The sequence below is a fragment of the Somniosus microcephalus genome, chromosome 5 (genome assembly GCF_052327205.1).
Source record: "Somniosus microcephalus isolate GS21.2 chromosome 5, FLI_Smic_1.0, whole genome shotgun sequence".
Classification (NCBI taxonomy): domain Eukaryota; kingdom Metazoa; phylum Chordata; class Chondrichthyes; order Squaliformes; family Somniosidae; genus Somniosus; species Somniosus microcephalus.
The window spans coordinates 44,623,189-44,650,780 of record NC_140991.1 but is presented as its reverse complement, the minus strand read 5'-3'; the positions used below and the strand labels follow the sequence as shown (position 1 = coordinate 44,650,780).

At 46.6% G+C, this 27,592-nt stretch overlaps 1 protein-coding gene across 2 annotated transcripts in view; it reads right to left on the bottom strand.

Annotated features, from left to right (window-relative positions):
- Nucleotides 1–27,592, bottom strand: part of LOC147117022 (uncharacterized) — a 242,969-nt gene that overhangs the window by 65,584 nt on the left and 149,793 nt on the right. For both annotated transcript variants that reach the window (XM_085987596.1, XM_085987597.1), the window contains one exon: nucleotides 8,828–8,899. In XM_085987596.1, the coding sequence (XP_085843722.1) occupies nucleotides 8,828–8,899 (72 nt within the window). The remainder of the gene's footprint in view (nucleotides 1–8,827; nucleotides 8,900–27,592) is intronic.

The window sequence follows — 27,592 nt, the reverse complement described above, 5'->3', positions numbered from 1 at the left end:
CTAATTTACAGAACAAACGGGAAATTGTTCAACCTCCGTCACCTCTAGTCCAGATCCAAGGTCGTCCCATCCTCTATCGTCAAATTACAATATGCAGACGACACTTGCATCTGCGCTCACTCGGAGGTCGAACTCCAAACCATCGTCAACGCCTTCACCGAAGCATACGAGAGCACGGGCCTTACACTAAACATCTGTAAGACAAAGGTCCTCTACCAACCTGCCCCCGCCACACAGTACTGCCCCCCGATTATCAAAGTCCATGACAAGGCCTTGGATAGCGTGGACCACTTTCCATACCTCGGGAGCCTACTGTCAACAATGGCAGACGTCGATGACGAAGTCCAACACCACCTTCAGTGTGCCAGTGCAGCCTTCGGTCGCCTGAGGAAGAGAGTGTTTGAAGACCAGGACCGGAGAGGCAGCGGACCTGCGAGGGATCACCAGAGGCACGACCAATCCATGTTCCGGGAGAGAGGTAAAAAGTAATCCAAGTGTGACATCAGCAGGAAGCAGGTAAGTGATTGGTTGGTGAGTATTTCTCTCTTTTTTAAACTTTAACTCTGTTTTATAGTTTCTAAGGTCTCTCTGGTATAGCGGGGACTGTTGGTAAACTATTTAACTGTAGTGTAATTAGTGGGATTGATTGATTTAATTTAAACTCAATTAATCAAAGGGTAAGTCATGGCAGGACAGCCCGGCCCCGTGATCTGCTCCTCCTGCGAGATGTGAGAACTCAGGGACACTTCCTGTGTCCCTGACAACTACATGTACAGGAAGTGCACCCAGCTGCAGCTACTGACAGACCGCATTGCGGCACTGGAGCTGCGATTGGATGCATACTGGAGCGTTCACGATGCGCGGGACATCCTGAATAGCACGTTTACGGAGTTGGACACACCGCAGGTAGAGGTTGGACAGGAAGAAAGGGAACGGGTGACCAACAAGCAGAGTACTAGGTGCAGGCAGGTAGTGCGGGGGTCCCCTGTGGCCATCCCCCTCTCCAACAGATATACCACTTTGAGTACTGTTGGGGGGGATGGCTTATCAGAGGAAGGCAGCAGCAGCCAACTTCCTGGCACCAGGGGTGGCTCTGCTGCACAGAATGGGAGGAAAAAGAGTGGTAGAGCTATAGTAATAGGGGATTCAATTGTAAGGGGAATAGATAGGCGTTTCTGCGGCCGCAAACGAGACTCCAGGATGGTGTGTTGCCTCCCTGGTGCAAGGGTCAAGGATGTCTCCGAGCGGCTGCAGAACATCTTGGAAGGGGAGGGTGAACAGCCTGTTGTCGTGGTGCATGTAGGCACCAATGATATAGGTAAAAAGTGGGATGAGGTCCTAAAAGCAGAATATAGGGAGTTAGGAGGTAAATTAAAAAACAGGACCTCAAAGGTAGTAATCTCAGGATTGCTACCAGTGCCACGTGCTAGTCAGAGTAGAAATAGAAGGATACTTCAGATGAATACGTGGCTAGAGGAATGGTGCCAGGGGGAGGGATTCAAGTTCCTGGGACATTGGAACCGGTTCTGGGGGAGGTGGGACCAGTTCAAACCGGACGGTCTGCACCTGGGCAGGCTGGAACCGATGTCCTAGGGGGAGTGTTTGCCAGTGCTGTGGGGGAGGGTTTAAACTAAAATGGAAGGGGGTTGGGAACCTGAGCAGGGAGACAGAGGAAAGGGAAAAAAGGATAAAAGCAAAAGATAGGAAGGAGAAAAACAAAAGTGGCAGTCAGAGAAATCAATGGTTTAAATCAAACGTGGCCACAGTAAATAATAATTCTAATAGGTCTAAGAGCGTTAAAAAAACAAGCCTGAAGGCTTTGGCCTAGAAATTCAGTTGGGCGCTGCAAGCTTTGTGCCCAGTTGGCGCCTAAAGAGGGTTTCTGCGCCAGTATAAGAGGTTGCGCTGATATTCAGCGCTGCGGTAATGGCGGCGGTAGCCGGTAGCGCTGCGCCGACACCGATGACATCATCGGTGTGCGCAGTGCCCCGGTACTGCCCCGCTTCCGGCCCAAACCCCATATTTAGTTGCGGCCGCCTCTTCTGCAGCGGCCGCGAACAACGTTCGTGAAACGGGGCCGTACTGCTGCGCTACTGGGGCGCTTTAAGGTGGAGGTGCGGCCGGCAGCTTTTTCGGCGGCCGCCTGCCCGCACCTCCCTCCCCGGCCTCCTCCACCACCCCCCCGCGGCATTGGTGGCTGATTCCCGTGAGTCCGGCACTTCTCTGTGGTGCTGGGCTCATTTGCTGGCAGAATCCAGCGGTGATCTCACGGCTGCAGGCAGCTCCTCCTTAAGAGAAGGAGGAGGCCTGCAGTACCCCAGCCTGCCGCACCGCATCGGGTGGCGCAGCGGCAGCTGGAGCGCTGAAATTCACTTTCAGCGCCCCAAGCGGAGGCGGGCACACCCTGGAACAGCGCCCGGTTCCGAATTGGGGCGCTAAAAGTGAATTTCTGGCAGTCGCAACGGGCTCCGCGCGCAGCGCTAACTTTTGGGCGTTAGCCTGCTGGCGGGCCTTAACTGAATTTCTAGGCCTTGGTGTCTTAATGCGAGGAGCATTTGTAATAAGGTGGATGAATTGGCTGCGCAAATAGAGGTAAACGAATATCATTTGGTTGGGATTACGGAAACGTGGCTCAAGGCCGGCCAAGACTGGGAACTCAACATCCAGGGGTATTCGATATTCAGGAAAGATAGGCAAAAAGGAAAGGGAGGAGGGGTAGCATTACTGGTTAAAGAAGGGATTAACACAACTGTAATGAAGGATATTAGCTCTGCTGAGGTGGAATCTGTATGGGTAGAATTGAGAAATACTAAGGGGAAAAAAACATTAGTGGGCGTGGTATATAGACCTCCAAACAGTAAGGCGGAGGTTGGGGATGGCATTAAAAGGGAAATTAAAGAAGTGTGCAATAAGGGCACAGCAGTCATCATGGGTGACTTTAATCTACATATAGATTGGGCTAACCAAATTAGTAACAATACTGTGGAGGAGGAATTCCTGGAGTGTTTACGGGATGGTTTCCTGGACCAATATGTCGAGGAACCAACCAGATATCAGGCCATCTTAGACTGGGTATTATGTAACGAGAAAGGATTAATTAGCAATCTTGTTGTACGAGGCCCCTTGGGTCGGAGCGATCATAATATGATCGAATTCTTCATTAAGATGCAGAATGAAGTAGTTGACTCAGAAACTAGGGGCCTCAATTTAAATAAAGGAAACTACGATGGTCTGAGGAGTGAGTTGGGTAGGATTGATTGGGGAATGGCACTCAAAGGGTTGACGGTGGATAGGCAATGGCAAACATTCAAAGACCGAATGGATGAACTACAGAAGTTGTTCATCCCAGTTTGGCATAAAAATAAAACAAAAAAGGTGACTCAACCGTGGCTAACAAGGAAAATTAGGGATAGCATAAGATCCAAGGAGAGGACATACAAATTGGCCAGAAAAACCAATAATCCTGAGGATTGGGAGCAGTTTAGGATTCAACAAAGGAGGACAAAGGGATTAATTAAGAAAGGGAAAATAGAATGAGAGTAAGCTTTCAGGGAACATAAAAACTGACTGTAAAAGCTTTTATAGCTATGTAAAGAGAAAAAGATTGGTGAAGTCAAGCGTAGGTCCCTTGCAGTCAGAAATCGGGGGAATTTATAATGGGGAGCAAAGAAATGGCAGACTAACTAAATACATATTTTGGTTCTGTCTTCACAAAGGAGGACACAAATAACCTCCCAGAAATACCGCGGAACATAGGGTCTGATGAAAGGGTGCAACTAAAAGAAATCAGTATTTGTAGGGAAATGGTGTTAGGAAAATTGATGGGACTGAAGGCCGATAAATCCCCAGGTCCTGATAATCTACATCCCAGGGTATTTAAGGAAGTGGCCCTAGAAATAGTAGATGCATTGCTGGTCATCTTCCAGAACTCGATGGACTCTGGAACAGTACCCATGGATTGGAGGGTAGCTAATGTTACCCCACTATTCAAAAAAGGTGGCAGAGAAAAAGCGGGGAATTATAGACCGGTAAGCCTGACATCGGTAGTGGGGAAAATGCTAGCATCCATTATAAAAGATGTAATAGCAGAGCACTTGGAAAGCAGTGACAGGATCGGACAAAGTCAACATGGATTTACAAAAGGTAAATCATGCTTGACTAATGCATTGGAATTTTTGAGGATGTAACTGGTAAAATAGATAAGGGCGAACCAGTGGATGTGGTATATTTGGACTTTCAGAAGGCTTTCGATAAGGTCCCGCATAAGAGGTTAGCGTGCAAAATTAAGGCACATGGGATTGGGGGCAAGGTATTGACTTGGATAGAGAACTGGTTGGCGGACAGAAAGCAAAGAGTTGGAATAAACGGGTCGTTTTCCGAGTGGCAGGCAGTGACTAGTGGGGTACCGCAAGGATCGGTCCTAGGACCCCAGCTGTTCACAATATATATTAATGATCTGGACGAGGGAATTGGATGTAATATCTCCAAATTTGCAGACGACACAAAGCTGGGTGGGCGTGTGTGCTGTGAGGAGGATGTCATGAAACTCCAGTACGATTTGGACAGGTTGGGTGATTGGGCAGAAACATGGCAAATGCACTATAATGTGGATAAATGTGAGGTTATCCACTTTGGTGGCAAAAACAGGAAGGCAGATTATTATTTGAATGGCAATAGATTGGGAGAAGGGGAAGTGCAAAGAGACCTGGGTGTTCTTGTGCACCAGTCGCTGAAGGTAAGCATGCAGGTGCAGCAGGCGGTTAAGAAGGCAAATGGTATGTTGGCCTTCGTAGCAAGAGGGTTCGAGTACAAGAACAAGGATGTCTTGCTGCAGTTGTACAGGGCCTTGGTGAGACCGCACCTTGAGTATTGTGTGCAGTTTTGGTCACCTTACCTGAGGAAGGACGTTCTTGCCATGGAGGGAGTGCAGCAAAGATTCACCAGGCTGATACCTGGGATGGCAGGAATGACGTACGAGGAGAGATTGTGTCAATTGGGCTTATACTCACTGGAGTTTAGAAGATTGAGAGGGGATCTCATCGAAACCTATAAAATTCTGTCAGGTCTGGACAGACTAGATGCAGAAAGGATGTTTCTGATGGCCGGGGAGTCCAGAACCAGGGGTCATAGTCTAAGGATAAGGGGTAAGCCATTTAGGACTGAAATGAGGAGGAATTTCTTCACCCAGAGAGTGGTGAACCTGTGGAATTCTCTGCCACAGAGGGCGGTGGAGGCCAGTTTATTAAATATATTCAAGAAAGAGTTGGATATATTTCTTGAGGCTAAAGGGATCAAGGGATATGGGGAGAAAGCAGGGACAGGGTACTGAATTTGGATGATCAGCCATGATCTCATTGAATGGTGGAGCAGGCTCGAAGGGCCGAATGGCCTACTCCTATCCTTCTATGTTTCTATGTTTCAAACCCGGCACTAAGCTCATGGTCTACAGAACATCAGTGATACCCACCCTGCTGTATGCCTCAGAGACATGGACCATGTACAGCAGGCACCTCAAAGCACTGGAGAGGTACCACCAACGCTGCCTCCGCAAGATCCTGCAAATCCATTAGCAGGATAGGCGCACCAACATCAGTGTTCTCGCTCAGGTCAACATCCCCAGCATCGAAGCTTTGACCACACTCGGTCAGCTCCGATGGACAGGTAACATCATCCGCATGCCCGATACGAGACTCATAAAACAAGCGCTCTACTCGGAGCTCCGACACGGCAAGAGAGCCCCAGGTGGGCAGAAAAAATGCTTCAAGGACACCCTCAAAGCCTCCTTGAAAAGTGCAACATTCCCACTGACACCTGGGAATCCCTGGCCCAAAACCGCTCAAAGTCGAGTCTCTTCGCCGGGAGCAAGCGCAAGCCAAGCGCAAGCAGTGCAAGGTGCGCATGTCAACCCAAGCACTCCATCCACCCGCCCCTTCAACCACCGTCTGCCCCACCTGTGACAGAGACTGTAGGTCCCACATTGGACTCATCAGTCACCGGAGAACTCATTTTTAATGTGGAAGCAAGTCATCCTCGGTTCCAAGGGACTGCCTCAGAAGAAGAAGGGGTGGGGGCGTGGAGAAGAGAGTCAATATGAGCTAGGGAGGTAGCAGGGAAGAAAAGAATCCCTGTTTTAAAAAAGAAAGACTTGCATTTATATAGCACCTTTCACGACCTCAGGATGTCCCAAAGCGCTTTGCAGCCAATGAAGTACTTTTGAAGTGTAGTCACTGTTGTAATGTAAGAAGTGGAATGGGAAGAAAATCGCTAGCATGAATTGGGAGGTTGGGGGAGAAGAAGATTGCCAATGTAGGGTGGGGGCTTCTAAGGGAAGGAGTGTCAGCTAGAACGGGGAAGGTAGAAGAGTGCTGCCATGAAGTACAGGGGGGATGGGGAGATGGGAGGAAAGAGTGCCTCCATGTCATTGTGACACACATATAAACCATTTTAAACCAATTTATCAGAACTAGTAACAGCGACTTACTCATATATATCCAATATATACAAATCCACACTGTTCTGCAATATCTCAACAAAATTTTATTGCAAACTTCTGCTACACAGGTAACAGAATGTTGAGTCGGCTTTTTGGAAGTTATTGGCCAGCATTTGCTACTTATCAAAGTTGGCATGTAAGCTGATGGCAGTTCTGCAGTTTCTATGGGGACTCAGCCTTTGTTTACAAGAACAGATCTAGTCTTTATGCTTGTTTGGATCATTCAAGTTTCTTTCGCTTGGATTCCAAATAGCTGCTTTCCATCAAACAGTAAATGTGAATATCCTTTAACAATCTAGACATGTACAGTTAGGATTGATAATGGAAGGAATCTTACCACACATGGCCCTCGTGAGTCTCATGTCTCTGGCATCAGCCAAAACACAGCCGTAGATTTTGTTATATTGCTCATAATTGCCTCATGATGTGGAGCTGGAAGTTGTTGGTAATCATAAAGCGCACCACAGCATTTCTGGTCAAGGGTTTGATGAGCACAAATTTGATGGGATAGTCGGGAGCTTAATTATAGTAGAATGTCGAAATGGATATGATATAATTTAAACGCTCATGTAACTCCTGCTGGTTATGCCAGATGTGCATTAATTCAGTGCAGTTTGCAGGTCATATTTCCTCCTCCTATGATTGGAGCAATAGTTGTTTCTCCACTCCTCTGTTTCTCTATATTTTTTCCAACCTTACTTTTCAGTTTTCAGTTCTGACTAAGGGTTAACCTCAAACTGTTAACTTCCCTTTTCCCATTCCAGATCTTGACTGACCTGCTGTGTATGTCCACAATTTTCTCTTTCTGTTTCAGATTTCAGCATTTGTAGTTTTTTTTCTTTATCAGGTTACTGGATCAGCTGAGTTAAAAATTTGACAGATTGTACTGGCTCCGTAAGCAGGGAGCCGTGGCACTGTCTGACAATGAAACAAGTAGCTTGTAAACGTTAAATGAGGAGCAGGTGAGAGATCGAGAGATTCCAAAAACATTATTAAAGTAATGGTAGTTAGTAATCCCGATCCCTACCCAGGGATCTGCGAATTTCCAAGATTGAAATGTTGGGTCACAAAAGAGATCCAGGATGCAAACCCAATACCGACTCTCACAATTTTAAGTGTTACAGTACCTAGATATTTCTCTTGTGCTCTGTGCCAAAGACCGGACTCAAGCAAGCCTTTACTCCTTGTAAACCAGAGTTATGACTTTACATGCACAATATCTGGTAATGTAGTGTGGCCCAGAGGTCAAACAGAAACTATTTAGCTTACTGGACAACAAATCCCCTTGTTAGACTTTGAAAAGTGGAGGAATAAACACTATCAGGCTGTGGTTGAGACTATAAAGAACAGATTTAATCAAATTAACAGCTAAGGGCAGCAATGAGCAATACAGCAGTTTATAATATTTTTACATAGGTTTTAATGCTCTTTTCTCAGCTACAAAAATAACAAAATATGCACTATTTAATTAACTCTACTGATAATACCAAACTTGGACTAGTGTCCGTACTGTAACTCTTCTATGTAAGTATTCATAAAATTCAGTCTGAATAATGTATTTCATATGCCGAGAACAGTTGATAAATTGCTAGTTTTTCCTCTTTTAAATATTTGTTTTGATCCTAATTACCAATGAACTATTTTTTCATATTAATAAATTCACAATCAATTTACTTTCATCATACTTTCCAATGAATTTTGCAAGCAGATAAGGTTAAATACGATATCGCAGTTTTGTTCACCTGTTGCTATAAGTTACCATAGTTGTACGTACTGATGTAAAAAGACTACCGAGCGCTTGGTTTGAGTATAAAACAAGGCTTTAATCAACTGTTTCACAACCATGAGATTTCTAGTTACATCACTAGTTCCTGGTTACAGAAACATCCTGAGCAAGCTGGGCCCACGCCCGAGTATTTATACTCCTTGGACGGCGCCACCAGCTGGCCGCCCATGTTACTTCATGAGTCATGATAAGATTCATGACATGTACCTTTCAAAAACTCAAATTAAATACACAGTTCAAGCTACTGTATTATGCCAGTTATCAAAACGAACTTTCTAACTACTTTAGTGCACTACTCCACTGATATTCTCTAATTGAGAATCAGCAATACCCCTGCATTATTGGTTTAAATCACATAATTCAGTGAAACAGTTCAAAAAACGAGCAAAGGAACATCATATTGCTCATAAAATTACACGAGGACTATGATTTTGAGCATTTCAATAAGGCACTCATTGACAATCAAAATTTTAAAAGCATGCTATTTCATGCAACAATATCATTAAATGTTAACAATTTCAACACAAAACCATTAGAAAAATACTTACATGAAATGTAAGTTTGATAGCTGTGTAAAGGCGCCAGGACCCAAAACCAGTATATCATTATTGCTCAGATCCCTGGTGCAAAAACATAAGCAGAATATGAATTCAGTAGATAAAATATGCATACAAACTCATTCTCAGTTGTATAATGGAAAAAATAGCCAGGTGGCCAATAACTGACTGATATGTAATAAGTAGCAAACAAATACTTGTAAAACATTAGCTTGATAATGTATGAAATATTAATATTTGTATGGTCTGTTTATAAATATATGTTTTTCAATTATTTTATGCTTTCATTATTTTTATTTTTCCATAGTGTTTTGATACATCCCATCAACATGTGTTGGATAATGAAAATATAGCTTCAGTCTAGTAGTTCCCATTCTTCGAAGAAAGGTACTATATATTCTACATAGACAGGAATTTCAGATGTGAAGCACCACTTTATGCTAAAATAGTGAGGGTGGTTCATGCACTTGAACATGTAATTCATGAGATCAGTCATCTAAAACTCAAGCCGGGATTAGTGCAGTATTTCCGGATAATAATTTCAGGCCTATGGTAAGCAAAGGCTCATACTTCTTCTTCTTAGGCAGTCCCTCGGAACCAAGGATGGTTTGCTTCCACACTAAAAATGAGTTCTTGAGTGACTGATAAGTCCAATGTGGGACCAACAGTCTCTGTCACAGGTGGGGCAGACGGTGGTTGAAAGGGCGGGTGGCTGGGGTGCTTGGGTTGACATGCTCTCCTTCCGCTGTTTGTGCTTGGCTTCCGCTTGCTCCCGACAAAGAGACTCGAGGTGTTCGGCGCCTTTCCGGATGCTTCTCCTCCTCTTTGTGCAGTCTTGGGCCAGGAATTCCCAGGTGTCGGTGGGGATGTTGCACTTTTTCAAGGAGGCTTTGAGGGTGTCCTTGAAGCATTTTCTCTGCCCACCTGGGGCTCACTTGCTGTGTCGGAGCTCCGAGTAGAGCGCTTGTTTTGGGAGTCTCATATCGGGCATGCGGACAATGTGACCCGTCCATCGGAGCTGATTGAGCGTGGTCAAAGCTTTGATGCTGGGGATGTTGACCTGAGCGAGAACACTGACGTTGGTGCGCCTATCCTGCCAATGGATTTGCAGGATCTTGCGGAGGCAGGTTGGAGGTACCTCTCAGTGCTTTGAAGTGCCTGCTGTACATGGTCCATGTCTCTGAGGCATACAGCAGGGCGGGTATCACTGCTGCTCTGTAGACCATGAGCTTAGTGCCGGGTTTGAGGTCCTGGTCTTCAAACACTCTCTTCTTCAGGCGACCGACGGCTGCACTGGCACACTGAAGGCGGTGTTCGACTTCGTCATCGACGTCTGCCCTTGTTGACAGTAGGCTCCCGAGGTATGGGATACAGGGAACTAACGTATGTACAGAGGTAAGTCCCATACAGGTGCTAAAGGCCACTGAGGAAAGGATGTGAGGCTATAATATCTATGTAGACTCAGAAAGCAGAAGTTATCATTCACAGCAGAAATAAGACCTGCTGCTATCTTTACTGACCATAGCACAAACCAAAAAGTAAAAGTGCCTCAACACATTCTGCATTCTATTTTATTTTTGCTGTTTTTTTTTTGTCAATTTTCTCCCCTCGACTCCTGCTGGAATCTGATTCCAAGGTCACTCTCCAGTATTTCGGCTATGTGGCCATTCTTTGTGTGTGAACATAATGGTGAGTGATAGGCAAGCTATTTGACAGTAGGGCCATCACAGCTGAGTCCGATCTTGTCCTTATCCAACATCTACACATGCACACTTTCCAGCATGTTTCCTTCCTAGCAGTCAGGAGCAGGGAGCCTGGCTGATTTTCCCCAATTATAGAACCTCTACTGCACCCTGGCCGAGATCAGCAAGCTGAGCACAGACAATACGTGTTCGATTGATGTGTATACACCACATTCTGTTTTTTTGGTGAAGACCTGTTCTTGCACTTCGCAGGTTTATGGAACATTTTTCCATGGGATGCTCGTACATTCGCACAAAAATATTTATTGGAATAACTTATAGCCTCTGATTTTATTCTGCCGCTAAATAAATGACAGAACACCCCATAAAAATTATAAAATTATAAAATAAATAAAATATGGGTACGATAGTGTAATGGTTATGTTACTGGACTAGTAATCCAGAGGCCTGGACGAATAAGCCAGAGAAGTGAGTTCAAATCCCACCATGGCAGTTAGTGAATTTAAATTCAGTTAAAAAAAACAATTACATAAATCTGGAATAAAAAGCTAGTACCAGTAATGGTGACCATGAAGCTATCCGATAGTCGTAAAAACCCAACTGGTTCACTAATGTCCTTTAGGGAAGGAAACCTGCCGACCTTACCCGGTCTCGCCTATATGTGACTCTAGACCCACGGCAATGTGGTTGACCCTTAACTGCCCAATACAGTGGCCTAGCAAGCCACTCAGTTGTATCAAACCGCTACAAAGAAATATAATAAGAATAAAACCAGACGGACCACTCAGCTTCGACCTAGGCATCGGATTCGGATACTTATGGACCCAGCCCAGTCGTCCCTGCAGTGTCCTCCTCACTAACATCTGGGGACTTGTGCCAAAGTTGGGAAAGCTGTCCCACAGGCTAGTTAAGCAACAGCCTGACATAGTCATACTTACAGAATCATACCTATGAGCCAACCTATCTGTGCCGTCACCATCCCTGGGTATGTCCTGTCCCACCGGCAGGACAGGCCCAACAGAAATGGCGGCACAGTGGTATACAGTCGAAAGGGAGTGGCCCTGGGAGTCCTCAAACATTGACTCCGGACCCCATGAAGTCTCATGACATCGGATCAAACCTCCTGCTGATTACCACCTACTGCGCTCCCTCAGCTGATGAATCAGTACTCCTCCATGTTGAACACCACTTGGAAGAAGCCCTGAGAGTAGCAAGGGCACAGAATGTACACTTATATATCCATCACCAAGCGTGGCTAGGTAGCACCACCACTGACCGAGCTGGCAAAGGACATAGCTGCCAGACTGGGATTCTGGCAGGTGGTGTGAGAACTAACTTGACCTCGTCCTCACCAATCTACCTGTAGCAGATGGAACTGTCCATGACAGTATTGGTAGGAGTATGTCCTGTCCACAAAAAGCAGGACAAATCGAATCCGGCCAATTACCACCCCATCAGCCTACTCTCAATCATCAGCAAAGTAACGGAAGGTGTCGTCAACAGTGCTATCAAATGGCACTTACTCACCAATAACCTGCTCACCAATGCTCAGTTTGGATTCCACCAGGAACACTGAGCTCCAGACCTCATTACAGCCTTGGTCCAAACATGGACAAAAGAGCTGAATTCCAGAGGTGAGGTGAGAGTGGCTGCCCTTGACATCAAGGCATCATTTGACCAAGTGTGGCACCAAGGAGCCCTAGTAAAACTGAAGTCAATGGGGATCAGGGGGAAAATTCTCCACTAGCTGGAGTCATACCTAGCACAAAGGAAGATGGCTGTGGTTGTGGAGGCCAATCATCTCAGCCCCAGGACATCGCTGCAGGAGTTCCTCAGGGCAGCGTCCTAGGCCCAACTATCTTCAGCAGCTACATCAATGATCTTTCCTCCACCATAAAGTCAAAAGTGAGGATGTTCGCTGATGATTGCACAGTGTTCGGTTCCATTCGCAATTCCTCAGAAAATGAAGCAGTCTGTGCCCACATGCAGCAAGACCTGGACAACATCCAGGCTTGGGCTGATAAGCAGCAAGCAATATTCGCACCACACAAATGCCAGGTAATGACCATCTCCAACAAGAGAGAGTCTAACCTTCTCCTCTTGATATTCAATGGCATTACCATCGTCAAAACGCCCACCATCAGCATCCTGGAGGGTCACCATTGATTGGAAATTTAACTGGACTAGCCACATAAATACTGTGGCTACAAAAGCAGGTCTGAGGCTGGGTATTCTGCGGCAAGTGACTCATCTCCTGACTCCCCAAAGCTTTGCCACCTCCTACAAGGTACAAGTAAAGAGTGTGACGGAATACTCTCTTGTCTGGATGAGTACAGCTCCAACAACACTCAAGAAGCTCGACACCATCCAGGACAATGCAGCCTGTTTGATCGGCACCCCTTCCACCACTTTAAACATTCACTCCCTCCAACACCGGCGCACAGTGGCTGCAATGTGTACCAGCTACAACATGCACTGCAGCAACTCGCCAAGGCTTCTTCGACAGCACCTCCAAAACCCTCGACCTCTACTACCTAGAAGGACAAGGGCAGCAGACACATGGGAACATCACCACTTCCAAGTTCCCCTCCAAGTCACACACAATCCAGACTTGGGCATATATCATCATTGCTTCATCGTCGCTGAGTCAAAATTCAGGAACTCCCTACCTAACAGCACTGTTAGAGTACCTTCACCACAAGGACTGCAGTGGTTCAAGAAGGTGGCTCAGCACCACCTTCTCAAGGGTAACTAGCGATGGGCAATAAATGCTGACGCCCACATCCCGTGAATGAATGAATAAATACATAAATGTTTTAATTGCCAGTACAATTTTGGTGATTTCAAAATAACACGCAGACTTCAGAAACAGTGGCATTCCTCAAATTTACAGATACTGTATCTATTGCCTGGTCTGGCCACACATTTTTTTCATATATGATTTAGATTGAACCACCTGACTTTGTATATCTTGAGTGACCAATTAAAATAAGGAAGCAAAATTCTGCGGATGTTGGAAATCTGAAATAAAAACAGAAAATGCTGGAAATACTCAGCAGGTCAGGCAGCATATGTGGAGAGAGAAACAGAGTTAACATTTCAGGTCGATGACCCTTCGTCAGAACTGGAAAAAGTTGGAGATGTAACAGGTTTTTAAGCAAGTGTAAGAACATAAGAAACAGGAGCAGGAGTAGGCCAAACGGCCCCTCGAGCCTGCTCCGCCATTCAATAAGATCATGGCTGATCATCAACCTCAACTCCATTTTCCTGCCTGATCTCCATATTCCTTGATTCCCCTAGAGTCCAAAAATCTATCTATCTCAGCCTTGAATATACTCAAAGACTCAGCATTCACAGCCCTCTGGGGCAGAGAATTCCAAAGATTCACAAACCTCTGAGTGAAGAAATTCCTCCTCATCTCAGTCTTAAATGGCCGACCCCTTATCCTGAGACTATGCCCCCTAGTCCTAGACTCTCCAGTCAGGGGAAATAACCTCTCAGCATCTACCCTGTCAACCCCCTTCAGAATATTGTATGTTTCAATTAGATCACCTCTCATTCTTCTAAACTCGAGAGAGTATAGGCCCATTCTACACAATCTCTCATCATAGGACAGCCCTCTCATCCCAAGAATCAATCTAGTGAACCTTTCTTGCACCGCCTCCAAGGCAATTATAACCTTCCTTAGATAAGGAGACCAGAACTGTGCACAGTACTCCAGGTGTGGTCTCACCAAGGCCCTGTACAATTGTAGCAACACTTCCTTACTCTTGGGGCTGGATTTTGCCAATGGGGAACTTGTGGAGGCGGGACTCCCACTTGTTGGGCATTAGTCCCGCCTCCATCGACTTCTGGCCAACCCACGCTTTTTTCCCTTGATTGACCTTGTTAAGCCCGCCCAGCAGGCTGAGCAGGCCAATTAAGGGGAAGCCGGTTACAGAGAACATCAGTGTATGACGTTTCATCTGTCAAAAAATTTTTGACAGCTGAATTGTTATTGTTTTACAGCTCTGTGAAGCTGTCAAACACTGACATTCTCTGCAGCTTGATGAGTTCTTGTATTCAAGACTCATCAAACCTCTTTCTTTAGCAGAAATGAGATGGTTGTTGCATTGGAGAATGCAGCAGCCATCTGTCATCTCTGCCGCAGAGATGCGAGTCTCTCTGCATCCCCAACGATTGAGGCCTGCAGGAAACAAAGGTAAGTAAACTTTTTCTAACACTTTCCACTTACCTCACATAATCACCTCTCCACACTTGCACCCATCACTTACCTTCACAGCGCACATTTGCACCCCTCCGATGCCCCCCCAGACCCACTGCTCACCTCGGGAGATTTGCAGCCTTCGGGAAACCCGCACTTCTGTGGGTAAAATGTGGATATTCCTCTTATCTGCATGTTAACTACCTGTTAACAGGCAGTTAAGTGGCTGTAATCCCCTTCCCGCCTCCAGGAGACGGGACCCAGCGTGGGTTGGCTACCCCCCTCCTGGGAAGATGGCACGGAGGCGTGTTGGGGGCGGGATGGGAACCCGCCCCCAGATTCTGCCATTTTCCCGGCAGTCCCACCTCCAAATCTGCCTCCCCAGGGCTGGCAAGATCGTGCCCTTATACTCCAACCCCCTTGCAATAAAGGCCAATATGCCATTTGCCTTCTTTATTGCTTGCTGTACCTGCATGCTAGCTTTCTGTGTTTCTTGCATGAGGAAACCCAAATCCCTCTGAACACCAACATTTGAAAGTTTCTCACCATTTAAAAAATATTCTGTTTTTCTATTCTTCCTACCAAAGTGAATAACCTCACATTTCCCTACATTATACTCCATCTGCCACCTTGCTGCCCACTCACTTAGTCTATCTATATTCCTTTGCAGACTCTTTGTGTTCTCCTCACAGCTCACTGTCCCACCTAGCTTTGTATCGTCAGCAAACTTGGATACATTACACTCGGTCCCTTCATATAGCTCATTAATATAGATTATAAATAGCTGAGGCCCCAACACTGATCCTTGCGGCACCCCACTAGTTACAGCCTGCCACCCTGAAAAAGATCCGTTTATCCTTACTCTGTTTTCTGTCCGTTAACCAATCCTCTATCCATATTACCCCCAACCCCATGAGCCCTAATCTTGTGTAATAATCTTTTATGTGGCACCTTATCGAATGCCTTTTGGAAATCCAAATATACTACATCCACTTGTTCCCCTTTAGCTACCCTGCTAGTTACATCCTTAAAAAACTCTAATAAATTTGTTAAACACGATTTCCCTTTCATAAAACCATGTTGACTCTGCGTAATCATGTTATGATTTTCTAAGTGACTTGATCCTACTTCCTTAACAATGGATTCCAGCATTTTCCCGACGACTGATGTCAGGCTAACTGGCCTGTAGTTCCCTGTATTTTCTCTCCCTCCTTTCTTGAATAGCGGTGTTACATTTGTGACCTTCCAATCCGCTGGGACCATTCCAGAATCTAAGGAATTTTGGAAAATCAAAACCAATGCATCCACTATCTCTGCAGCCACCTCTTTTAGAACCCGAGGATGTAGGCCGTCAGGTCCAGGGGATTTGTAAGCTTTTAGTCCCATTAGTTTCTCTTGTACTTTTTCTCTACTTGTATTAATTACGTTAAGTTCCTCACCCTCATTAGACCCTTGGTTCCCCACCATTTTTGGTATGCTTTTTGTGTCTTCTATTATGAAGACAGATACAAAATATTTGTTTAACATTTCTGCCATTTCCTTATCCCCCATAATTATTTCTCCTGTCTCAGCCACTAAGGGACCAACGTTTACTTTTGCTACTCGTTTCCTTTTTACATACTTGTAGAAACTCTTACAATCTGCTTTTATATTTCTTGCTAGTTTTCTCTCATTCTATTTTTTCCCATTTTATCAATTTTTTGGTCAACCTTTGCTGGTTTCCGAAACTTTCCCAATCCTCAGGCTTACTATTATTCTTTGCAACATTTTAAGTTTCTTCTTTCAATCTAATTCTATCCTTAACTTCTTTAGTTAGCCACTTTGTTGTAGGGAGAGTGGGGAGGGGAGGAAAGAACAAAAGGGAAGGTCTGTGATAGGATGGAAGAGACAAAAGGGATGATGGTGCAAGGCAAAAGGAGGTGGCAATGGGACAAGTTAAGAAACAAAAGATGACTCTAGATGAAGGGTAAATGGCAATGGCAGTATGATCGACAGCTGCCATGTGAGAGAGAGAAAAAAAATGATGGGGCAGAGGTTATAGTCTGAAATTGTTGAACTTGATGTTGAGTCCAGAAGGCTGTAAAGTGCCTAATCGAAAGATGAGGTGCTGTTCCTCGAGCTTACGTTGAGCTTCATTGGAACAGTGTAAGAGACCGAGGATGGGGAGGTCAGAGCGGGAGTGGAGCGGAGAATTAACGTGACAGGCGACTGGGAGCTCGGGGTCACCCTTGCGGACTGAATGGAGGTGTTCTGCAAAGCGGTCACCCAATCTGCGTTTGGTCTCCCCAATGTAGAGGAGACCGCATCGTGAACAGCGAATACAGTATACTAAATTGCAAGAAGTACAAGTAAATCGCTGTTTCACCTGGAAGGAGTGTTTGGGGCCCTGGACAGTGGGAAGGGAGGAGGTAAAAGGTGTTGCAGCTACTGCACTTGCATGGGAAGGTGCCGGGTGAAGGGGAAGGGGTGTTTGGGGTGATAGAGAAGTGGACAAGGGTGTCGCGGAGGGAGCGGTCCCTTTGGAATGCTGAAAGGGGAGGTGAGGGGAAGATGTGTTTGGTGGCAGGATCACGCTGGAGATGGCGGAGGATGATCCATTGAATGTGGAGGCTGCTGGGGTGAAAGGTGAAGACAAGGGGAACCCTATTGTGGTTCCGGGAGGGAGGGGAAGGGGTGAGAGCAGAAGTGTGGGAAATAGAACGGACACGGTCAAGGGCCATGTTAACCATGGTAGAGGGGAATCCTCGGTTGAGGAAAAAGGAAGACATGTCGGAAGCACTGGTATGGAAGGTGGCATCGTCAGTGCAAATGCAGCGGAGATGGAGAAACTGGGAGAATAGAATAGAGTTTTTACAGGAAGCGGGGTGGGAGGAAGTGTAGTCCAGGTAGCTGTGGGAGTCAGTGGGCTTATAGTGAATGTTTGTCAATAGCCTATACTCATAGATGGAGACAGAGAAGTCGAAGGAGGGAAGGAAAAAGTCGGAAATGGAGCATGTGAAGGTGAGGGAAGGGTGGAAATTGGAAGCAAAGTGAATTAAATTTTCTAGTTCAGGGCAAGAGCAGGAAACGGCACTGATACAGTCATCAATGTACCAGAAAAAGAGGTGAGGGAGGGGACCTGAGTGAGACTGGAACAAAGAATGTTCCACATATCCCACGAAAAGGCAGGCATAGCTAGGACCCATGCGGGTTCCCATAGCAACATCTTTAATTTGGAGGAAGTGAGTGGAGTCAAAGGAAAAGTTGTTCAATGTGAGAACAAGTTCAGCCAGGCAGAGGAGGGTGGTGGTGGATGGGGACTGGTTGGGATTCTGTTCAAGGAAGAAGCGTAGCGCCCTCAGACCATCCTGGTGGGGGATGGAGGTGTAGAGGGATTGGACGTCCATTGTGAAAAGGAGACATTTGGGGCCAGGAAACTGGAAACTGTTAAAGTGGCGGAGAGCGTCGGAAGAGTCGCGGATGTGGGTGGGAAGAGACTGGACAAGGGGAGAAAAAAGAGTCGAGATAGGAAGAGATAAGTTCTGTGGGGCAAGAACAGGTTGAAACGATGTATGTACGAGGGCAGTCCTGTTGGTGGATCTTGGGAAGGAGGTAGAAGCGGGCTGTGCGGGGTTGGGGAACTATGAGGTTTGTGGCAGCGGGGGGGAAGATCTCCAGAGGAGATAAGGTTAGTGACAGTCTTGGAAACGATGGTTTGATGTTCGATAGTGGGGTCATGGTCCAGCGGGAGGTAGGAGGTGGTGTCGGAGAGTTGGCGTTCAGCCTCCGCTAGGTAGAGGTCAATTTGCCAAACAACAACGCCACCCTTGTCAGCAGGTTTAATGACAATGTTGGGGTTGGATCTGAGAGAATGGAGTGCTGCAAGTTCAGAGGGAGGTAGGTTGGAGTGGGTAAGGGGAACAGAGAAATTGAGACAGTCGATGTCACACCAGTAGTTTGCAATTACAAGATCTAGAGAGGTTAAGAGGCCAGAGGGAGGGGTCCAGGTAGAACGAGAATTCTTAAAATGGGAGAAAGGGTCAGCTGTGCAGGGGGAAGACTCCTGGCCAAAGAAATGGGCACGGAGACAAAGGCGACAGAAAAAGAGCTCAGCATTGTGCCGAGCTCGAAATTCATTGAGGTGGGGGCGTAAGGGGATGTAGCTTAGGCCTTTGCTGAGGACTAATTGTTCGGGGTCAGAGAGGGGAATGTCAAAGGGGATAGTGAAAACACGGCAGGGGGTGAGATTGGATGAAGGGATGGGGTCAGAGGAAAGTGAAGGGGGAAGAAGGTTCCGGAGGGGCGTTGGTGTCCAAGAGTTGTTGAAGCTTGCGATCCTTGACACCTGAAAGGAAGAAAAACATTTTGATAAAGCGCCGGATGAGGCAAAGGATGAAATGGAACTGCGGACCAGGACAGCTTTGAGATAGGGTGAGTCGGTGCGGCTGAAGAGAGAGGTCGAGAGTGTGCATGTGGCAGAGCATAGAATTGAGCTCAGGATACGGCAAGAGCAGTGGTTCGGGGAATGCTGAATATCTTGGAGATATCTGTAATCCTGGGTTGATCCAAAACATGAAGGGTAGAATTTCAGTTGGAATCCACGTGGGATAAGTCGGAGCCGGAGACAGTTGCTGAGGAAAGATATGTGGCTGTGAAAGCGAGTTTTGGTAGATGCCTACTAAAATAGGAGTTGGAACATTTAGCTCACATCCTACCAGCAAGGAAAGAAATCTGTAAATGTGCAAACTTTTTACATCACTGATGCTTTGCTAAGGAGTATACTTCACTGCATCAACTTCCCAACCCAAAATCTCAGCAGCAGCAAATGAGAGACAAAGAGCCATTCTTTTCCATTGCTGGCTTCCACAACATCTTGGGTTTAAATGATTATACATATATGCCTAACAGTGCATTTTCTGGTTGATGGGCCTTCAATAACGACAAAACTAGACGTTATAGACTTAAACAAGTTGGCTTTTAATCACTAAGATCAGAGCTAACATCTCAACATGCCGACTGGTTCACAGGAATGAGTCATACAGATCCTGGGATCTTTAGGTAAGAGAAGTCAGGGGCAGAGCCAAGAGCCAAGACCTGGAACCTCCCAGGTTAGTCAGGAAAGAGGAAGTGAAACTATACACAGTGGGGGAGGGTAATATACATGAGTGTAAAACGAATACAGGATCAAGACAAACAGATTTCATTACATTCACCCCTTCTATAGATTTAGTCCATCGGGGTGATGTTTCTTAAAAGTTGGTATAAGTGAGTCTGTCAGGAGGTTTTGCAGTTCTCAGTGATCTGCGCAAAGCCGGTTGGGGTGCCTCTAGGGGAGTGGATTCTGGTTCCTCCGCTGTCCGGGCCTCCGCAGTGTCTTCCAGGTTATCTGCAGTATCCTCCAGGTTAAAGTTGGGTATTGATACCTCTGGGCGTCCTGTCTCTTTGTAGTGTAGGTCTTCATCGGGTAGTCTCCCATCGTTCTCTCTGCTCCCCGAGGGAGCGAGGTCTTTTATGGAAACAGTGTCCTCTCGCCCGTCAGAGTATTCGATATAGGTGTACTGAGGGTTTGCATGGAGGAGCTGTACCTTTTCCACAAGGGGGTCCGTTTTATGGCCTCTCACGTGCTTCCGCAATAGTACTGTCCCCGGAGATGTCAGCCACGCGGGTAGAGATATGCCCGAAGTGGATTTCCGGGGGAAAACGAACATCTTTTCGTGAGGGGTAGCGTTAGTGGCTGTACATAACAGAGACCTTATGGAGTGGAGCACGTCTGGGAGGACTTCCTGCCAGCGGGAAGTCGGAAGGCCTTTTGACTTTAAGGCTAACGTGACAGCCTTCCAAACAGTAGCATTCTCCCTTTCCACTTGCCCATTACCCCGGGGGTTGTAGCTAGTGGTTCTGCTAGTGGCTATCCCCTTCGAGAGCAAGAACTGGCGCAGCTCGTCACTCATGAATGACGTCCCCCTATCGCTGTGTATGTAGTTCGGCATGCCAAACATGCAGAATAGATTACAGAGACACTTGATGACCGTGGCACTGGTCATGTCTGGGCAGGGAATGGCGAAGGGGAAGCGGGAATATTCATCGATGATATTGAGGAAGTATACGTTACGGTCGGCAGAGGGAAGGGGTCCCTTGAAGTCCAGACTTAGGCGCTCAAATGGCCGTGTGGCTTTGATAAGGTGTGCACGGTCAGGCCTGTAGAAATGAGGCTTGCACTCCGCACAGATGCGGCAGGCTCTGGTCATTGCCCTGACCTCCTCAATGGAGCGGGGCAGATTGCGGGACTTTATAAAATGGTATAGTCGGGTGACCCCTGGGTGACAGAGGTCGTTGTGGAGACCCTGTAATTTGTCCGTATGAATGCTGGCACACATTCCCCGCGATAGGGCGTCTGGGGGTTCATTAAGGGCTCCCGGCCTGTACATAATATCATAGTCGAACGTGGATAGTTCGATCCTCCACCTGAGTATTTTGTCATTCTTGATTTTCCCCCTTTGTTATTAAACATGAAAGCCACCGACCGCTGGTCGGTGAGCAGGGTGAAACGTTTGCCGGCTAGGTAGTGTCTCCAGTGCCGCACTGCCTCCACTATAGCCTGTGCCTCCTTCTCGACAGAAGAGTGCCTGATTTCAGGTCCCTGAAGGGTTCGGGAGAAGAAGGCCACAGGTCTCCCAGCCTGATTGAGGGTCGCAGCTAAGACAAAGTCTGACGCATCGCTTTCGACTTGAAAGGGAATGCATTCGTCCACTGCACACACTGCAGCCCTTTCAATGTCCTGTTTAATACTGGTGAAAGCCTCCCGACCTTCAGCTGAGAGTGGGAAGGACGTCGATTTAATGAGGGGTCGGGCCTTATCAGAGTAATTGGGCACCCATTGGGCATAATACGAAAAAAATCCCAGGCACCTTTTTAAAGCTTTGGGATTGTGTGGCAGGGGCAGTTCCTTTAGGGGGCGTAATCGGTCAGGGTCCGGTCCAATTACCCCATCTTCCACCACACAGCCGAGGATACAGAGACGGGTCGTGTTGAAGACACATTTGTCTTCGTTGTAGGTTAGATTCAGCTTTAGGGCAGTTTTTAAAAATCTCGCAAGATTTAGATCGTGGTCTTGCTGGTTGTGCCCGCAGATAGTGACATTGTCCAGATAGGGGTAGGTAGCTTGTAGTTTATTCTCGTCAACCATGCTGTCCATCTCACGTTGGAAGACCGAGACCCCATTTGTTACCCCGAAGGGCACTCTGAGAAAATGGTAGAGGCGCCCGTTCGCCTCGAAGGCGGTGTATGGGCGGTCCTCCATTCTAATGGGGAGCTGGTGATACGCGGATTTGAGGTTGATGGTTGAGAAGACTCGGTATTGCGCAATCTGGTTGACCATTTCTGATATGCGGGGTAAAGGGTAGGCATCCAGCTGGGTATAAATATTAACAGTCTGGCTGTAATCAATTACCATCCGTTTCTTTTTGCTATTTTTAACTATGACTACTTGGGCACGCCACGGGCTGGTACTGCATTCAATAATGCCTTCCCGCAGGAGTCTGTCCACTTCCGCCTTGATAAAGTGTCTGTCTTCCAGACTGTACCGTCTACTTTTGGTCGCTATGGGCCTACAGTTCGGAGCGAGATTAGCGAATAAAGAGGGCGGGCTGATTTTTAAGGTTGATAGGCCACAGACTGAGAGTGGCGGCTGGGATCCGCCATATGCTAGCATGACACTTTCGTGGTGGCACTGGAAGTCCAGGCCCAAGATTACATTAACACAGAGTTCTGGCATCACGAGGAGTTTAAAATCCTTGTAGTCCGTGCCTTTTACAGTCAGTGTTACCACACAGTAGCCCAAAATGTCCGAAGTGTGGGGCTTAGCAGCCATAGCAATTCTGCTCCGTGTAGGGGTTACCGTTAATGAGTGCCGCCGTACCAGGCTAGGGTGGATAAAACTCTCGGTACTCCCACAGTCAATTAAACATTTCGTTAAATTCCCGTTTACCTGTATGTCCATCATGGATTTTGTCAACGGGTGTGGCCTGGATTGATCCACCGTGATCGAAGCCACTGTTGGGCCCTGGGCGGCCGTTGAGTCGGGAAAAGATGGCGGATCCCAAGATGGCGGCACGCACGAGGCGGTGACGGAGTTGGAAATCGGATTCCCCCTGCAGACTTTGCTAAAATGCCCCTTTTTCTTACATTTGAAGCATGTAGGGTCCTTCGCTGGGCATCGTTGTCTGGGGTGCTTGGCCTGGCCACAGAAGTAGCATTTCGGGCCTCGAGACATTGCTGCTGTAGTAGGACTCCTGGGTGAACTTCTGTGTGGGGACTCCAGCGGTGTAGAGCTGGTCTGAGACCTGGATGGGGAAGATGGCTGATTCCAAGATGGCGGCCCCCTCGGCGCGCGCGAGGCGGTGAGGGCTGCATGACCGGAAGAATAAGAGTCAGAGTTTTTCTGGGCCACGTCCAGCGATCGCGCAGTGGCCACTGCCTTTTTTAAGTCCAGGACCTCCTTCTCCAGCAGTCTCTGCCGGATATAATTCGATTTGAGGCCCGTGATGAAGGAATTGCGGACCAATTCGTCAGAGTACGCGTTGGCCGTCACGGCCTTGCAGTTACAGTCCCGGACCAGGTCCTTTAGGCCCTGTAAGAAATCATCCATTGATTCCTCTGGTCGCTGCCTGCGTGTAGCCAGCAGATGTCTGGCGTACACTTCGTTTACCGGCCTCTGGTATTGGGCCTTCAGGATAGTGATGGCCTCCGTGTAAGAGGTGGCGTCCCGGATGAACGAATAAATCCGATGACTTACGCGAGTAGTCAGTAGACTCAGTTTATCTACCTCGCTAGCGGATGAGGCCCCCGCGAAGAGTTCGAAGCATTTGAGCCAGTGTCCAAATTGATTTGATGCTTCGGCAGAATGTGGATCCAAGTCCAGACGCTCTGGTTTTAGGAGTCGATCCATCCCAGCATTCTTTAGTGATTAAAATTGATGGGCCTTCAATAACCACAAAACTAGAAGTTATAGACTTAAACAAGTTGGCTTTTAATCTCTAAGATCAGAGCTAACATCTCAACATGCCGACTGGTTCACAGGAATGAGTCATACAGATCCTGGGATCTTTATGTAAGAGAAGTCAGGGGCGGAGCCAAGAGCCAAGACCTGGAACCTCCCAGGTTAGTCGGGAAAGAGGAAGTGAAACTATACACAGTGGGGGAGGGTAATATACATGAGTGCAAAACGAATACAGGATCAAGACAAACAGATTTCATTACACTGGTGTAATGTGCACATCTACTGTAATAAATGCTTCCATTTTCCTAATATGCAGGTGATGTTACTAGAAGTATTATCATAAGGCTGTGTATCAATTTTCATAGCAATGCACATGGTTATATTATTTTGGCAAATCTCAGTTAAGCTGGAAGGTTAAAGCAATTGCTGTTAAGTAACGAAGTAACCTACATCTGGGTCTGTGTTCTGTATCTTTTTAAGAAATGTCACTTTCTCTTTGTCACATGACAGTCTATTGTTTGAAGCTGTAGCTCATAAATCCTTAAAAGAATGCACAAGGAAACTAGAATGGATTTATATTATAGTGGTACTGAGCCATTCGTACCAGGAAGATCCCAGGTTCAATCCTAGGATCTGTAGTGAGTTGCCTGATGTCTGTCGAGCTGCTACAATTGTCTTTGGTTATGGAGGATATGGAGGGGAAAATCAGCCAGGGATCCCAGTCCTGTTCACTATCCAGTGGTTCCGGATGAGAGTGCCTCTGGGTTTAGATAGACTAAATAAGGAGAAACTGTTTCCAGTAGCAGAAGGGTCGCTAACCAGAGGACACAGAGGAACCAGAGGGGAGATGAGAAATATTTTTACACAACGAGTTGCTATGATCTGGAATGCTCTGCCTGAAAGGGTGGTGGAAGCAGATTCAATAATAATTTTCAAAAGCTAACTGGATAAATACTCAAAGGGGAAAACTGCAGGGCGATGGGGAAAGGACAGGGGAGTGGGACTAATTGGATAGCTCATTCAAAATATCGGCATAGGCATGATGGGCCAAATAGCCTCCTTCTATGCTTTATCATTCTGTGATTGTAGTTGACATATTTAAAATTAGATCCTTTGACGAATTGTGGAATAAGTCTAATTATATAAGAGTTATTTTAGCAGTAACTTACAAGTACACAATTCTGCAACAAAATATGTCCTAATTTAATTTGTACTCTAATCACTTGGCTAAAGCATCAATAGAATTATTATTTAAAATTTGATAAGACATGCATAAAATATCTAAAATATCTGAACTTTCAAAATATCTCCCAGAACAATTGATGGTGGTGTCATGGTCACGGGTGAGAATATTATCTTCTAAATTTAAATATTGCCTGTATTTGAATCAATATCAGTCTAATTATGTGCTCAACTCATCCTAATCAACCTAGATTATGTGCTCCACTCTAGAACTTGAGCTGACACTTCTAGGTTGACACTTAAACCTAGTTGGCTTCCTACATTACAACAGTGACGACACTTAAAAAGTACTTAATTGACTGTAAAGCACTTTGGGGCGTCCTGAGGTCGTGAAAGGTGCTACCTGTATATAAATCCAAGTCTTTCTTTCTTTAAAAGAATGCTGCATTGTTGAGATGCTATCTTTTCGATGAAATGTTAAACCAGGGCCCCATCTGTTCAGATGGATGTAAAAGATGTCATGGCACTTTTCGAAAAAAAAGCATGGAGTTTTCCTGGTGTCCTGTCTAACTTCTTCTTCTTAGGCAGTCCCTCGGAACCGAGGATGACTTGCTTCCACACTAAAAAGGAGTTTGCAGGTGACTGATGAGTCCAATGCGGGACCAACAGTCTCTGTCACAGGTGGGGCAGACGGTGGTTGAAGGGGCGGGTGGCTGGGGTGCTTGTGTTGATGTGCGCTCCTTCCGCTGTTGTGCTTGGCTTCTGCTTGCTCCCAACGAAGAGACTCGAGGTGTTCGGCGCCTTCCCAGATGCTTCTCCTCCACTTTGTGCGGTCTTGGGCCAGGGATTCCCAGGTATTGGTGGGGATGTTGCACTTTTTCAAGGAGGCTTTGAGGGTGTCCTTGAAGTGTTTCCTCTGCCCACCTGGGGCTCTCTTGCCGTGTCGGAGCTCCAAGTAGAGTGCTTGTTTTGGGAGTCTCGTATCGGGAATGCGGACAATGTGACCCGTCCATTGGAGCTGATCGAGCGTGGTCAAAGCTTTGATGCTGGCGGGCAGGGGGAGGCCAGCTCAAGGAGCAAGGCGGTGGTTACACCTTCTTCTGAAAAGTCAAACCTGAAGAAGAACGCCGCCTCCATGGGGTAGGCTTCACCATAAAAAATGAGTTAGTTGAACAACTCAGAGATTCCCCTTGTGCAATAAACGAACGCCTCATGACTCTACAGCTCACCCTAGTCCGGAACCAGTGCGCTACGGTCATCAGTGCGTACGCCCCAACACTGGAAGTCACAGACGAGACCAAAGAGGAATTCTACTCCAGCCTCAAACAATCCCTGTCCCGAGTCCCAACGGGCGACAAGCTGATCCTCCTTGGCGACTTTAACGCCAGAGTTGGAAAGGACACTACTTCTGGGGAGGTGTGATCGGCAGAGAGGGGGTAGGGAAAGCCAACTCCAACGGTACCCTCCTCCTGACGAAATGCTTAGAACATGGCCTTGTCATAACCAACACCTTGTTCCATCAGAGAGACAAGTACAAGGCTTCATGGCAGCACCCTCGATCCAAGCACTGGCATCTACTGGGCTACGTCATCGTCCGAGCGAGGGACCGCAAGGACGTCCGCATCACCCGCGCCATGACAGGAGCTGACGACTGCCGGACAGACTAACGCCTAATCCGCTCTGTCATCTCCATCAACATAGCCCCAACAGAAGCAATGCATCAGAAAAATCAACGCTGGAGCACTCAAAGACCTTGCTAAGAAAGCCCTATTCAGCCTGCGCCTCACAACCAACCTGACGACTCCCAGTGATTCAGAGACACAGAATGTCCACAGCTCCTGGTCTGCACTCAAGGCCTCTATAATTAGTACCTGTGAAGAGACGCTCGGTCACTCGACCAGGAAACACCTGACTAACATACCTTTTTCAACAACAGCACCACCAAAACAGTGGATGGAAGGGACTGTAGGTGAGGAGCTAAGATTGGCCAAATGGCCTTCCTCATTTGTTTGTATCTTGTAAAGAAATGCATGGAAGCCACAAGGAAAACAAATAAAAAGAGAAAGAGAAATAGAAAGCAAAAAAAAGACTGAATATCAAAGAAAAACTAGAAAATCAGAAAAATGGGAGAGAAGCAGAGACCAAATGGGCAAGAAGACAGAAACTCAGTAAATTGTAAATATTATAATGTGGATGATTTATTTTCCTGTACACAAAGTGGGACTCACCAAGAAAAAAAGTATGGAAAATATGATTTTTTTGTCCCTGAGCAGGTACTTGGGAACTATGGCATTTCAATCTCAAGCATCAGCTGTAGTGCAGACAAGGCAAGATCACCAAAATTCAGGAGGCTTCTCTTATGGAAAAACAACGGCATTAATATGAGTACAAGAGAATACTCATCATGTTCTGGTATCACTGAAACTAGCTGAATCACCTATAAAGATATGATAGGAACATGGCTTTCAAAGGTTAGTGAGTCTGAAAGCTGTTTACCAGCATCCATGAATATCCTTTTACTGCTACTGCCTTCCCATCATTCGCTTTATAGAACCCTGCTCAATCTCTTCAAAGTGAAATTGAACTTCTTCCACTACCTCTTGTATAACTACTCATTCCCATTATTACAGTTCAAATATCCACGCTGAATCTGGCATTCCTCACAAATCAGCATAATCTCTCCAACTGCC